Raw genomic sequence first — 14521 nt, 5'->3', positions numbered from 1 at the left:
ATGTAGAAGTATCCCCAAAGGCTTATTATAGATCTAAATGTAAAACTGCAGTAAGACTTTTCAGACATTCCAATATGCATATTCATATACATATATGCACATACAAACATATATGTATCCTGTACATGTGTGCATGTGTGGATATAACATTGTAGGTATAGATGTAATTTGTGTATATGTATATGTATGTATATACCACCCCTGATTTCATTAGGATAGGAAGCTTGCCATGAAGAAGCTCCTCTACCAAAACATATCTTAACCTGCCCTGAAACATAAAGAGTTGTCTGTGTACTAAGACGTCATATGACTTGCCCAAAATCCTTCATGCAGTATTGGTCAGAGGGAGGACTTAAATCCCAGTTTTCTTTACTCCAGGGTAGCTTCTTTATCTACTATGGCCAGCTGATTTTCTTCAATAATCCCTAAAAATATAATAACTTCCCCTTCTAAGTGTGAAACATTTTTTATTTTTACCATATCAATAGTGGAAAGGAGGATATATATTTATATTTATATTTATATTTATAAAGTGTAGCTAGGTGGCTCAGTGGAAAGTGAGTTTGGCCTAGAGACAGAAAGACCTGAGTAAAAATGTGGCCTCAGACACGCACTAGCAGTGTGACCCTGGGCAAGTCAGATAATCTCTGTTTATCAACTGAAGAAGGAAATGGCAAACCACTCTAGTATCCTTGCCAAGAGATCCTGATGAAGATTCAAACATGACTGAATCAGTAAAGCCATTCCAAAGAGGTGGTAGAAATGTCATATATCATCCAATGTACTCCACCAATTGTCCTGTTGTTTTATCTGTTGATTTTATTTTATTTTATTTTATTTTTTGGTGGGGCAATGGGGGTTAAGTGACTTGCCTGGGGTCACACAGCTAGTAAGTGTCAAGTGTCCGAGGCCGGATTTGAACTCAGGTACTCCTGAATCCAGGGCCGGTGCTTTATCCACTGTGCTATCTAGCCGCCCCCTTGTTGATTTTATTTTGTTAGAAAGCTCCTGGGGGCAGCTAGGTGGCGCAGTGGATAAAGCACCGGCCCTGGATTCAGGAGTACTTGAGTTCAAATCCGGCCTCGGACACTTGACACTTACTAGCTGTGTGACCCCGGGCAAGTCACTTAACCCACATTGCCCTGAAAAAAGAAAAGAAAAAAGAAAGCTCCTTACACTAATAAAACCCTAATACTGAAATATTTAAAATCAGTATTGTCTTATATTCATTTGATTTAATTGGTAATAACAAATAGAAGCATGGGTCACTAAACCATACATAAGCATCACTGCAGGTCACAGATTAATTTGGAAAACCATACATTTATATTATCTATGTTTTTTATTTATTATATTACATAACTTGCATGTGGTGTGTTCAACATTTCTGAACTATATCTCAAGTTCTACAAATTTTAAAGTGTAGTTTACCTTGAATTGGTAGAAATGTGGTTATTAAAGATGGTCTACTTAGTTTGCAAGTTAAGTTACAGAACTGCAGAATCTAAAATAGAGAAATATATTTCCTTCTGCCAATGTGCTGTCATATATTTCCTGAATCATCATTTGTTTTTAGTGGAAACTCTACTCATACAGTCAAACTTTCAATCTTACATTCAACAAGATGGGGAAAAAACCAGCACAACCCCTTGGAACAAATAACTCAGAAATTGATTTACATTACAGATGCATATTTTCATCCATTTAAATAAAATATCTTCCATTCCATTCCATGAAATACTATGTTTACCAATTCATTTTCAGGGAACAGCTAGTTAAATAATATCCCTGACCCATAGTATTGACTAGTCTAATTCTAAAAAATTATTTTTTTCTGTTATAGTGTAGATATTGACTTATACATGTACACATGTATATATCTTTTAAATTCATTTTCTATATTATCTTCTTCCCATTCATCATATTTGTATGTACATATGTATACATATATATGTGTGTATAAAATCTATAAATATGTAGGTGGACAAACAAAAGTGAAATTTTAAAAAACTGTAGGCTTTCTTTGGTCCTCAATGTCTCTTTTATTTTAAAATGACAGAGTGGTTTATCATCAATTTTTTTTCCATAGTCCAAGGTTGAAATGCTGCATTTTTCCCAGTATTCCCCCTTACCACTGCCCAATTTTATTTTATGCCCAACTACTTAAGGGCATAAAATGCAGTGAAGGTGATATCAAGAAGTAAAGTTCCTACCTGCACAAACTTAGGCAAAACACTTAAGTTGCTCATCTGTAAAATAAAGGAAATAAAATGGCACACTTAAAAGGCCCCTTGGAGTTCTTCATCCTTTTCCCCCTATAATCCTATGTATATATAAAAGAGCAGGGGGAAAAGGAGGTAAGAATATTAAGCCTACAGTAGCAAAATCAGAGACAAGTGGATTTGGTCAGCTCAATTATTCTGCATGTCCCTAGGAGCATTAAGGAGCCAGATATATCTGTTGGCTTGGTTTTCCATGAACCTATGACAATTCAAAATAACTAACATGTAAACTCATTTTGCACAGGCATAGCCAGATAGAGAGTTACTTACATAACCTGCCTTGTTATATACTCTATGTATGTATGACCTTGGGCAAGTCATACAGACCTCAGTTCCTCATCTATAAATTGTGGGAGTTGGGTTAGATGGCCTTTATTGATAGATGATAGATACATAGATACATGTATATATATATTTGTGGAAACAGGGAGTGTATGTGTCTGCGTGTGTTTATAGAGAGAGACAGAGACAGAAACAGAGACAGAGAGAGATAGATAAAGACAGAAGGAGAGATGTAGAGAGACACAGAGAGACAGACAGAGACAGAAACAGAGAGTATAATGTGTAGTTACTACAATATATCGACCCTAAACACATTATATTGTCATGGGGTTTAAGGAAAGACCCTTATTATTAAGCCTTCCCTAAGACTCTTTGCAACTATTATTACTAAGCCATTGCGAGGAGGGAGGGTTGACAGAGAAGAGAGGCCATGCTATTTCGAAATAATATGTTATACCCATATAATTAATGGCCGCTAGGTGGCGCAGTGGATAGAGCACCAGGCCTAGAGTCAGGAACACCTGAGTTTAAACCCAACCTCAAACACTTACTAGCTGTGTGACCCTGGGCAAATCACTTAACCCTGTTTGCCTCAGTTTCTTCATATGTAAAAGGAGCTGGAGAAGGAAATGGCAAACCACTCCAGGATTTTTGCCAAGAAAACCCCAAAAGGGGTCTCAAAAGAGTCAAATAGGACTGAATAACAACAAATTCGTGATTTTACATCTGAATATTTCACTTAACAAGTAATCAGAATAAGAAAAGCAGGTTCTAAATTCTGTAGGTCCAGAATATAACCCATTTGTAACATGCTTAGTCCTAGGTTTTCAGTATAATTCCAGGATAATATGATAATGATGGAATTGAATAAGAGAATATATGTGTCTATGTATATAATAGACACATATACATATATACACAGAGTGTATATATATATACTGATTATATATATTTATATTTATGTGTGTACACATATATGTGTATATATATACATATATGTACACGTATATGTATATACTTATTTACATATTGTCTTGAAAGCAGGGACTATTTTTTTAAAAATATGTTCTTACTTTTTTTGTATCCCCAGGGCTTACCACAGTGCCTTCAACATTGTAGATATTTATCAAATACTATATGACTGAATAATTGTAATTTTCTATGGTAGGGGATATATGAAGAGGAGAAAAAAATGATTGAATTTAATGAAAAGGGGACATTTAGAAGCCTCAGGTGTTTTGAACCATTCTATGTTATGTGATATTTTAGAAAGCATCATTTGGGACTATATATCTTGAAATAGTATTTACTATTATAGAGGGACAATAATCCTGGGGTGCAGATAACCCTTTATCCAACTGTTTAACCGTAGAACCATAAAACTCTGCTGCTGAGCCAACTGTTTAATATTAAACCATAAACTCCTGTGCCATGCCCTGCATTTGAGTATTTTAACAAATAATCCATGTTCAGCTGTCACCCAAAAACCAGTGCAGTTAATCTATATCCAAATTTTTGCTGTGAGTCTCAGATATTTTCATGTATCCTTTAAAAAAAATTAGATTTTAGACTTAATGAGGCACCATTCAAGAAAAGCTACAGTTAAGAATGTTTCTGCAATGAAAGGGACAAATATTTTACCTAGAAGAAGTCAAAATAATTAAAATTTATAAGGCTCTGGTTCTTTTAACTATTAAAATGTTTGCAGTGTGGGATTCATTTCTAATTTATGTGTCTCAAATTGTACCATCCCTCCCAAAAGAATTCTGAAATAAACTTTAGGATAAAGAGGTGAGAATAAAGAGAGATAAATTAAAAAGGAATCAAAACAACAAAACAAATTGAATGCTCTCTTAAAGCGAATGCTTTAGCCAGCTAAGATGATTGAAAAAAGAATCAATGACTCCTGTTCTCGGTCAGACCTGTAATTCAATTCTATAATAGCAGATAACATAGATAGCAAGAGAGAGAGACACTTAGGGTCATATACCCAGTAAACATGGACCCAAGTCACCCACATCAATCTATACTCAGAGAAAATTGGTACCTAGGTTAGTAACCATTAGTCATAGAATATGGAGATCATTTGTATTCCATTAGCCCTTTCATCAATATGAGCAAAACCCTAGGGGGAAATCACTCATTTTTCTTTCTACAAGGAGAAAAAACAAACAAACGGCATATGCATAAATTGGTGGGTCTGTGTGTGTATGTGCTTAGATTTCTGTGCTGCATGTAATGATTATGACACCATCCATAGATGCAGTACTTATTAAGTGGACTCTACAACGCATTCCTTCTCTTTCTACATTTTTAACAGCTTAAATTGATTCTTATTAAATTTTCTTTGCTATTGGCATGCCCTTTGGTAATGTATGGGAAATATTTCTTGAAAACTGAAACCAGAAAAACTAGATGGCTAAAACCTGTTGCATTTTAGATTTTAGATTTATATTTCAAAGTGACCTTCATGAAAACCATCTAATTCAATTCTCTTGTTTTACAGATATGGAAACAGGTTCAGGGGCATTGAATGACTTGCCCATGGTCACACAGTAAATTTCAGATATAGAATTTGAACCCAAATCCTCTAATTCTAAATATAGTATTCATTCTACTGCACTATGCTACCTTGTCTCCCTTAGTGTCTTCAGGTCAAATTTGACTTTACATATACACCAATTGTCATGGATATTCAGAAATATTATCAACTGTTAGAATCATAGAAATGGAAATGTCAGAGTTGGAAGGCACATTACATAGGATTAAGGCATCTAGTCTCTCTACATATGTATGTATATATGTAGGTGTATACATACACACACACACACATATATTTTTTTTGGGGGGGGGGAGGGGGTGGGACAATGAGAGTTAGGTGACTTGCCCAGGGTCATACAGCTAGTAAGTGCCAAGTGTCTGAGACCAGATTTGAACTCAGGTCCTCCTGAATCCAGGGCCAATGAACCACCTAACTGCCCCTAGCCAATATATTTTTGTACATACTTTTAAGCATATGTTATTTACACCAAGAGAGTTTAAGCTCTTCAAAGAGAAGGAATTGTTTCATTTTTGTGTTCCCAGTGCCTATCATGGTGCCTGCAAATGCAGTAAATACTCAGTAATTAATTGGATCAGAAAGGAAAATTGAGTTTCCAAGGTCACACACCTAAAATCAGCACAAATTCTTCTATAAGTCACAGTTAAATTTCATTTCCCTTTTCCTTTTCATATTCCCTGGAATAGGGGGATTAAAGGGAAGGGTTTGGCGAAGAGTTAGTGATACTGAAGTCCTTGAGTAAAGTGAAGACGGAGGAGGGAGCAGAGAGAAATGGTACAATTTGCTGTGTTCATATTTTCACTGAAAAACTATCCCTCAAAATGTAGAGTGTAGGGAAAATTTTTAAGTCCGACGGAAGAACAAAACAACGTTTCCAGGCTGAAGCAAATAGGTTTATTGAGAGAGGGTTAGTCCCCCAACAAAGCCAATAGGTTTATTGAGAGGGTTTTAGCCTCCCAATAAATCTGGTCATCCAGGCGTTGGGCCTGAAAGACCCAGAATTACACAATCCATGGGTTTATATACCCTTCCAAAGTTACACTTGTACAGCATTATATCATTAGTTGTACTTCTAAAATTAAAACATATTCTTAGGAAATATGAGGAACTACCTAAATGACCATAAATGTCATCATTATGAGGACAATAGTGTGGGTCATTGTTAGGCCACTGGTCAGCAGCGTGAACTCTTATAGGAAAGTATGTCACTCATGATTATTAAAATATAGTATTTCTGACTACTAACTCTTGTGATATTACCTAATGCTTGACATTGGAAAATTAGGAAATATGAGAAAAGACTTAACCTTTTGACCTTATGCAATCTATATTAAATAGAATAAATCACAATTTTTAGTTAATATATTGATTATTATCTTAATCCAATCACTTATAACTATGGTGAATCTCTTATAACTAAGGGATGGGGAAAATCTCATTCACAAGAGTAGGACATGGCTAAGAACAGAATCTTAGAATAGCTACTGGCTAGATCTACCAGTACATACTCTGGTGCCCTAGTTGAGGATCTCTATCCTAAGGCAAATGAAAAGATTTCCATATCAGCCACTGACAACATTCTCTAAATATCACACATGTTTAAGAACACTATGAAAATATTATAATTACTATCAGGTTCTTAGCCCAACTTAAAGTATAAGAAGCTTCTTTAAAAGATACCCTCAGTTATAGGTCCCACTGTTTTTAAACTATAACCAGAGAGACAAAAACTAAAATACCCAATATCTTCATTGTAGCCTAAAAGAGGAAACTAATTATCCTGCTATACTTTGCCCTTGTCAAAGGATATATGGGGTATTTCATTCATTTATGGCTGCCACTAAATATTGGAGAAGATACATGAAAATGGGGACACTAATGCATTGTTGGTGGAGTTGTGACCTGATCCAACCATTCAGGAGAGCAATTTGGAACTATGCTCAAAAAGCTATAATATACATACACATACACACACACACACACACACACACACACACACACACACATATATATATACTATGTATCTATGACTGCCACATTGTAGGAATAAGGTTGAAAAATTATAGTGAATCCAGAGGAGGGCAACCAGAATAGAGAGGAAAATGAAGAAAATTATATATAAGGATAGGTTGATGGACTTGAGGGTGTTTACTTGGTATAAGAAAAAATGAAACAGAAGTATGACAGCAAATGTTTGAAGGCTTCTTTTTCAGAAGAGGGATTACCCTTATTCTACTTAGTCCTAAAGAGGAGAACGAGGAGCAATGGATAGAAATTGAAAAGCATCAGATTTCAGTTTGTTCTAAAGGAGAACTTCCCACCATTTAGAGGTCTCGAGAATGAAGTAGGAGATTCCTTGGGAGATAGTTTCTCCTCACCAGAAATCTATAACCCTTCAAGCAGTGACTGAATAACTAGTTGCTATGGATTTTGTAAAGGGGCTTCCTGTATAAGCACTGGTTAGACTAGAGCAAAGCTTCTTAAACTGTGGATTTCAAACCCATCTGGGGTTGCATAGCTGAATATGATGCTTGCAAAAAATTTGGCAACAGTAAAATATTATGTATACCTATTTTATATGCCTATATACCCATGGTTATGTAAAAATTTCTTGGGCAAAAAAGGGCCCACAAGTGGAAAAAGTTTAAGAAGCCCTGGACTAGAGTACTTGCAAAAGAGCCATACAACTGGAATCAGATAGGAACTGTATGTCAACTCACTTGGCCTCAGTTTTCTAATTTGTAAAATGAGAGGCTGTACTAGATTAATTCCCTTTGAGTTCCATTCCAACTCTTAGTGTGTGATCCTGTGATCCCTTCAAGTGTCAACTCCAGATCAGTATGCAACTTAACATGAAGAATTCAAAGCCAAATTCTTGTTTACATGATGCCAAATAATCATTTTCATCTATTAATGACTTCTATAAAATTAATGATGATTTCTTTGTGAAGATCTTTAAATTAATGATTTCACTGATTAATGACTATTTTTTCATTGATAATAATTTGTCTGTTCTTCGTTAAGTTCATTTTCCAGCATTAATAGTTGAGAATAGTTGAATTTTCTCAGTATCATTCTTAAGCCAAACCATCCAAAGTGAGGGTGATTATTCATTTTGCTGCATCTAAGGCATGAGACTTTAGTCAAATCATTGACACAGGATATTGGAAGTAAGGAAGGGACACTTTCTGACCCACTCCAGCCATACAATCTCTGTCTTGAATATCACGTCCCCACTCTCCTGACAGCAACCTGGACTCCAGCTCTTGAGTCCCTATGGTCAGCTTTTACCTTATCTTGCAGCAGCCTTGGACTTCCACCTCATTTCCAATCAACTTCACTGCCATTCAGCACAGTATATACTAGTCCCTTTTCCAACTCCCTTTTATTTGCTGTCCTTCCTTGTCAGAATGTAAACTACTTGAAAGAAAAGGCTCTATTGCTAGCTTGTTTTGTTGTTGTAGTTGCTGTGGTTGTTGTTGGTTTTTGTTTTTTAAGCCCAGTATTTAGGGCAGTGCCTGGCACACAGTAAATGTTTAATAAATATTCTATTCATCTATCTATCCATCTATCTATTTCTATCATCATATAGTCCAAACCCTTCATCTTGTATATTATATGCAGATAAAGAAATGGAATTTTAGAAAGTAGACTTATTTGTATAAGGTTAAATAGGAAGTTATTGGTAAAGCTAAGACTCTAAGGTAAATCTTCTCAACTCCCAAATGAGTGTTTTATTGTCCACTACTTTAAAGGGATGGAAAGAAGGAAAATCAGTACCACCCCAACTCCCATTCCTTTTCCTTTGCCTATAGGTGTAAATACCACTCAAGTAGATCACTGGATATATAGTTTATTTTATTATGAATGAAGGGAAAAGGTGGGTGGGGACGTATTTATTAAGTGCTTACTTTATTCTGCATAATGTACTAGTTACTTTGTAAATTTTATCTCATTTCATCATCAAAACAATCCTATGAAATAGGGGCTATTATTCCCATTTTACAGCTGTGGTAATTGAAGCATATAGAGGATAAATTATATTTCCAGGATTACAAGCGCTGGTAAGTGTTTGAGACCACATTTCAATTTAGGGTCTTCCTGACTCCAGAATCAGAGCTTTATCCATTGGGCCACTTATTGTCTTTTTGCCTAAATATTGCTTTAAATTTTGAAGAGTATTAATTGCCCTCATTATTTGTGATTTCATTTTTAAGGATGTTTGATGTAGGTGGACAGCGTTCAGAGAGAAAGAAATGGATTCACTGCTTTGAAGGAGTTACCTGTATAATCTTTTGTGCAGCACTCAGTGCCTATGATATGGTCCTAGTAGAAGATGAAGAAGTGGTGAGTCTAGATACAAAGCATGATTTAATTTGATTACAAAACAAAGAATTCTGCTTCCCAATGGTAGGGTGCACATAAGAGCTATTTCTTTATGTGGTATTGATCTTGAAAAGACAATCATTCAACCTTCCTTTTTTTATCATGCCCAAGTAAATGTGACCCTCAGTAGAAAATGGAATATGCCTACTTACTATTCTTATCACCTCTATTCAACAGAACCGAATGCATGAAAGCCTTCACCTATTTAACAGCATCTGTAATCACAAGTACTTTGCTACGACTTCCATTGTCCTGTTTCTCAACAAAAAAGATCTCTTTCAAGAAAAAGTAGCCAAGGTTCATCTTAGTATCTGTTTTCCAGAATACACTGGTAAGATTTGTTATGAAAAACCTATAGCCATTCATTGAAGGAAATAATACTTCTGAGTGTATATCCATGTACCTAGGCCTCCCGGAATATATATGAATATGTATAAAGCTTTGTATTTAATAGAGATGCTTAGGATGATGTTGTTTTTCATTTTTATAAGCATAACAAGAAAAGGTGAATTTCATAACTGCAGATGTTTCTATACTGTGTACAATGAAAAAAAACCCCACCAATTCCTATTGAATAAACATGAAAAGCAGACCACTGAGGCATTGACACTGATTAAGTGGGAATATTAATCAATACTATACAGCACTGAAACACTATACAGTGTCAAAAAAGCTAAGAAGTGTCCTATGTTAGAACTATCTCTAATGGAATCTTTAAATGTCAGACATTTCTCAGGATCTCTAAGAAGAAAACTGATTTACCAGAGGGTAATCTGTATTTCAAATTCAATTCACATTTCTTAAAATTCTACATATTTCCAATGCTTATCCTTAATGAGTTGATAATTGAATAAAAAAAAATAATCCATGAAGGCCCAAGTTCAGTGCACTCTTGCAAGTACAGATAAGTGAGGGGAACATGTTTGTTGATATTATCCAGTCATTTTCAGTCATGTCGGACTCTTTTTGATCCTATTTGGGGTTTTCTTGGCAAAGATACTGAATTGGTTTGATGATCCTTTCTCCAGCTCACTTTAAAGTTGAGGAAATTGAAGAAAACAGGGTTAAGTGACTTGTCCTGGGTAACATAGCTATTAAGTGTCTAGGGCCAGATTTGACCTCATGAAGATGATTCTTCCTGATTCCAAGCCCAGCGCTCTATTCACTGTGCCACCCAACTGGTAAGTCACTTAACCCTATCTACCTCAGTTCCTAATTTGTAAAATGAGCTGGAGAAGGAAATGGCAAACTACTCCAGTATCTTTGCCAAGAAAACCCCAAATGGGGTCATGAAGAGGGAAACATGGCTATGATCAAAATACAAATTCTATTTCAATAGCCTCTGCTCTAGCATCTACGTCACATTGAACAAAGCAATTTATCTGCATGATGTTTGTCAGTTTGTGAATGAAAAATATTGTAGTCATTAAATTATCAAACTTCAATGGACATTTATTATGTGCAGAACAATTTGCTAAGTGCCAGAAGAATTCTTGTTTTTGTTTGTGTCACCAGACCTCTTTAGAGATTTTTTAGAATCATAGATTTAGACTTGGAAGGTACCTTACAGACAACTGAATGCAACTCTTTTATCTGAGAGATATGGAAGCTTAGGCACAAAATAGTGAAGTGACTTTTCCAGGCATGCACAGACAGTACATATATTGGAAGTAGTACTTGAACATCAGTCATCCCAATTTTGAGGCCACACTGTCTAGGAAAGGTATAAAGATTTTAAAAAGACATCAACTGGGGCAGCTAGGTGGCGCAGTGGATAGAGCACAGGCCTTGGATTCAGGAGGACCTGAGTTCAAATCCAGCCTCAGACACTTAACACTTACTAGCTGTGTGACCCTGGGCAAGTCACTTAACCCCAATTGCCTCACCAAAAAAAAAAAAAAAAAGACATCAATTGCTACCAAACAAACATTTAAAACTACATAGTGAATGTAATCAAATCATTGTTTACATGTATGTATTTACATGTTGCTACCTGGTTCAATGCATGATACAGATGATATTTCTACCAAGTCACAGAAGAGGAAAAAAAAATCCATCCTCATAGGTGAACCCCAATATTCTTATCCCATTCAATACCAAGTTTCTGTTAAATAAAATTCTAGTTTTAAAGGCAAACAAATGAGGTTTATTGAGCTATTTTTTAATGGAATCAGATTCCCTGACTTGGAGCCACCTTATGTACTGCTAATAAACTAATCTTTTAAAATACTATTTTCACTGTTGCTCATCTGTTCAAAAATCTAAAGTAGTTCCCTATTGACAATTACATTAAGTTCTGTTTGGCTTCTAAGATCGTCTACAGTCTGTTCCCACCCTAACCATCTACCCTTATCTCATATTACACACCAAAATGAATATTACATCCCACTTAGCCCATCTCCTCACTCCCCTCCCTTCCCCCCCTCCCCACCTCCCATCGTTATTCTATTCTGTCCCTTTTATCTTATTTCATTTGCTGCTAATACCTACCCAATACATACCCAAATTATGTCTATCTTTAAAATCCATTTTAATTTTCACCTCCTTCTCTAAGCCTCCTATGTTTACTTTGGCCTCACCAGTCTTCCTCTTCCTCTGAATTCCTACATCCTGTATCCTCCAGACAACATCATTTAGCTCCTGATCACATACAGCAACATAGTACTATTTTTTCAAGCACATTAGTTTTTGCCTTTCAGACATACAGAAGTTGATTAATTGATGACAGCCACCCTCCACCCCCACCCCCACCCCCGCCCCTCAGTAAGGCTTAGTCAAGTCATGGTCACTAAATATGGAACATACCTGGTATATTTTAATCACTATATGTGCCAACAGCGAGATTAATTTTTTTAAAAGAATTTAATTAAAGAAAAGGATGTTTGATGGTATTATTTATAATTTTGACTGTGAAATAACTATTAGCTCCTTCTTTGAAGTCCTCAGTATTTGAAGTTTTTAAAATCCAATGTGTTGATTGTTCCTGTCTCTTTCAATCTAGGACCAAATACATTTGAAGATGCAGGGAACTATATCAAGAACCAGTTCCTAGACCTGAATTTAAAAAAGGAAGATAAGGAGATTTATTCCCACATGACCTGTGCTACTGACACCCAAAATGTCAAGTTTGTTTTTGATGCAGTGACAGATATAATCATCAAAGAAAACTTGAAAGACTGTGGCCTTTTTTAATTGCTACTTCCAAATGTGCCCCACTTATGTGTTATTTTCATGGGATAAAGAAAGATATGCTGGGTGTTCTACTGTAGTTTGGACAAGTTTTAACTGACTTAGAATTAGAGTTAGAATGACATTGCAAGGGGTTGGCCCCCAAATGTTTCAGTGGCCTCTTGCTCAAGCATTACCTGTATTGTTTTGGGCATCATAAATAACTGAATTTACTATGGTGTCTAATGTGAATATAGGGAATTTTGTGGCTTCATAATGCCTTTGGCATCCTAGATTTTAACTTCTGAAATATCTTTGGATTCTAAAATAGGGCACACTGATGACATTTAAAAATGGCCTTCTGCATTGTGGCCTAGATTCTTTAAGAAGAGAAATTATGGAAAATTCAGGGCACTAGAACATCCTTCAAAGGTCAAATATTTTTTAAAATGTCGATTTTGATTAGGCTTTGAATTGAGAGATTTTATTCACAAATGAATGGGAATTATTTTGGACTAGTTTGGCCAATTTCACATGGGACAAAGGTTTGGCATATGTATTATCACTTTTAAATTTTTTATATATAAAGAATTACATGTAACATTAATCCAATACGTTTATTTTAATTTTTTTAATCATTTGAACAATACACAGTTTCATCAGTATGGGTAAGTCTGATGTGGATATAGAAAACAACCCCTTCTAACTTCTTTAGGCTTTTCATGGCCAAAATATTAATAATAATAATTCCTAATGATTAACATTTTGCTGATGAGACTCAAGGCTTGGCAAGACTGGTCGTCTGATGATAAGCACAGTTTATCTCTGAGTCCTGGCTTAGAGGTGTGAATAGAGCATCATCTGGGTTTTTCTGAGTGTGCCAGTATACCCAGTACATGTTCCATTCAAGTTTATTCCCATAATCAACATCTTTCCTGCTTAATAGGACTTACTAGCGTTTGTGAACTGCTGAAGGAGTCTCTAAGAATTCAGAGCCCTCTACAGGCTATGATGAGGCATGGAAGTAGGATTTTAATTGAGATTTTTTTTCCCTTGTATGATAAAAATTTTGAATTATCTATTGGTTCTTATACAATGCAAATAATGTGTTCAGTCTGTGCCTTCTTTGGTTAATACAGATTAGAGAGAAACATCTTTTGCTCCAGTTCAGGATTTCTCAAGTTACTTTGGCCTTAGATTTTTTTCCAACTGTTTCCATAATTGGATTCCTCAAAATTGAAGGAATCCAGCAATGTTTATTCAATCTCAAAAGAAACATGCAGAGAACCATGCAACATGACAGTAGGAGGAAAATTTTCACCTTGTATTAAGTTGCCTTAGAGAGAGACAGTGTAATATAGTGGACCGAGAGCTAACCAGAAAGATCTCACTTAAATGACCTCTCACTAAGATATACTGGTTATATGACCCTTGGCAAGTCAATTATCTTTTCAGTGCTGTAAGACTTTTAAGTTGAAATCAGTCAATAAACTGGCATTTATTAAGTGCCTACTATATTCCAGGCACTGTTGTACATCCCGGGAAAATAAAGAAAGGCAAAAACTTTAAACAAATAAACTAACAAACAGTAACAATAATAACAAAAAAAATAGTTCTTGAGCTCAAGAAGCTCTCATTCTATGGAAGAGACAATATGCAAATAACTATGTGGAAATATGCTACATCTAGGGTAAAGGGGTGGTGGGAAAATCTCAGAGAGACATCACTAAGATTAAGGAGAACTGGAAAGTATTTCTATCAGGTGAGACTTTAGCTGACATGAAGGAATCTAGGGGGAAGCTAGGAGGTAGAAAGAAAGGAGAATAGTCTTCCAGGCACAGGG

General features: G+C 35.6%; 1 protein-coding gene across 2 annotated transcripts in view; it reads left to right on the top strand.

Moving 5' to 3' along the window:
• GNAT3 (G protein subunit alpha transducin 3) overlaps positions 1–12702 on the top strand; it is an 82063-nt gene extending 69361 nt beyond the window's left edge. For both annotated transcript variants that reach the window (XM_043967951.1, XM_043967950.1), the window contains 3 exons: positions 9342–9471; positions 9688–9841; positions 12512–12702. In XM_043967951.1, coding sequence (XP_043823886.1) covers positions 9342–9471; positions 9688–9841; positions 12512–12702 — 475 coding nt within the window. The remainder of the gene's footprint in view (positions 1–9341; positions 9472–9687; positions 9842–12511) is intronic.
• The last annotated feature ends 1819 nt before the right edge of the window (positions 12703–14521 follow it).

The sequence above is a fragment of the Dromiciops gliroides genome, chromosome 5, assembly GCF_019393635.1.
Source record: "Dromiciops gliroides isolate mDroGli1 chromosome 5, mDroGli1.pri, whole genome shotgun sequence".
NCBI classification, from domain to species: domain Eukaryota; kingdom Metazoa; phylum Chordata; class Mammalia; order Microbiotheria; family Microbiotheriidae; genus Dromiciops; species Dromiciops gliroides.
This window is presented reverse-complemented; position numbering and strand designations above follow the sequence as displayed.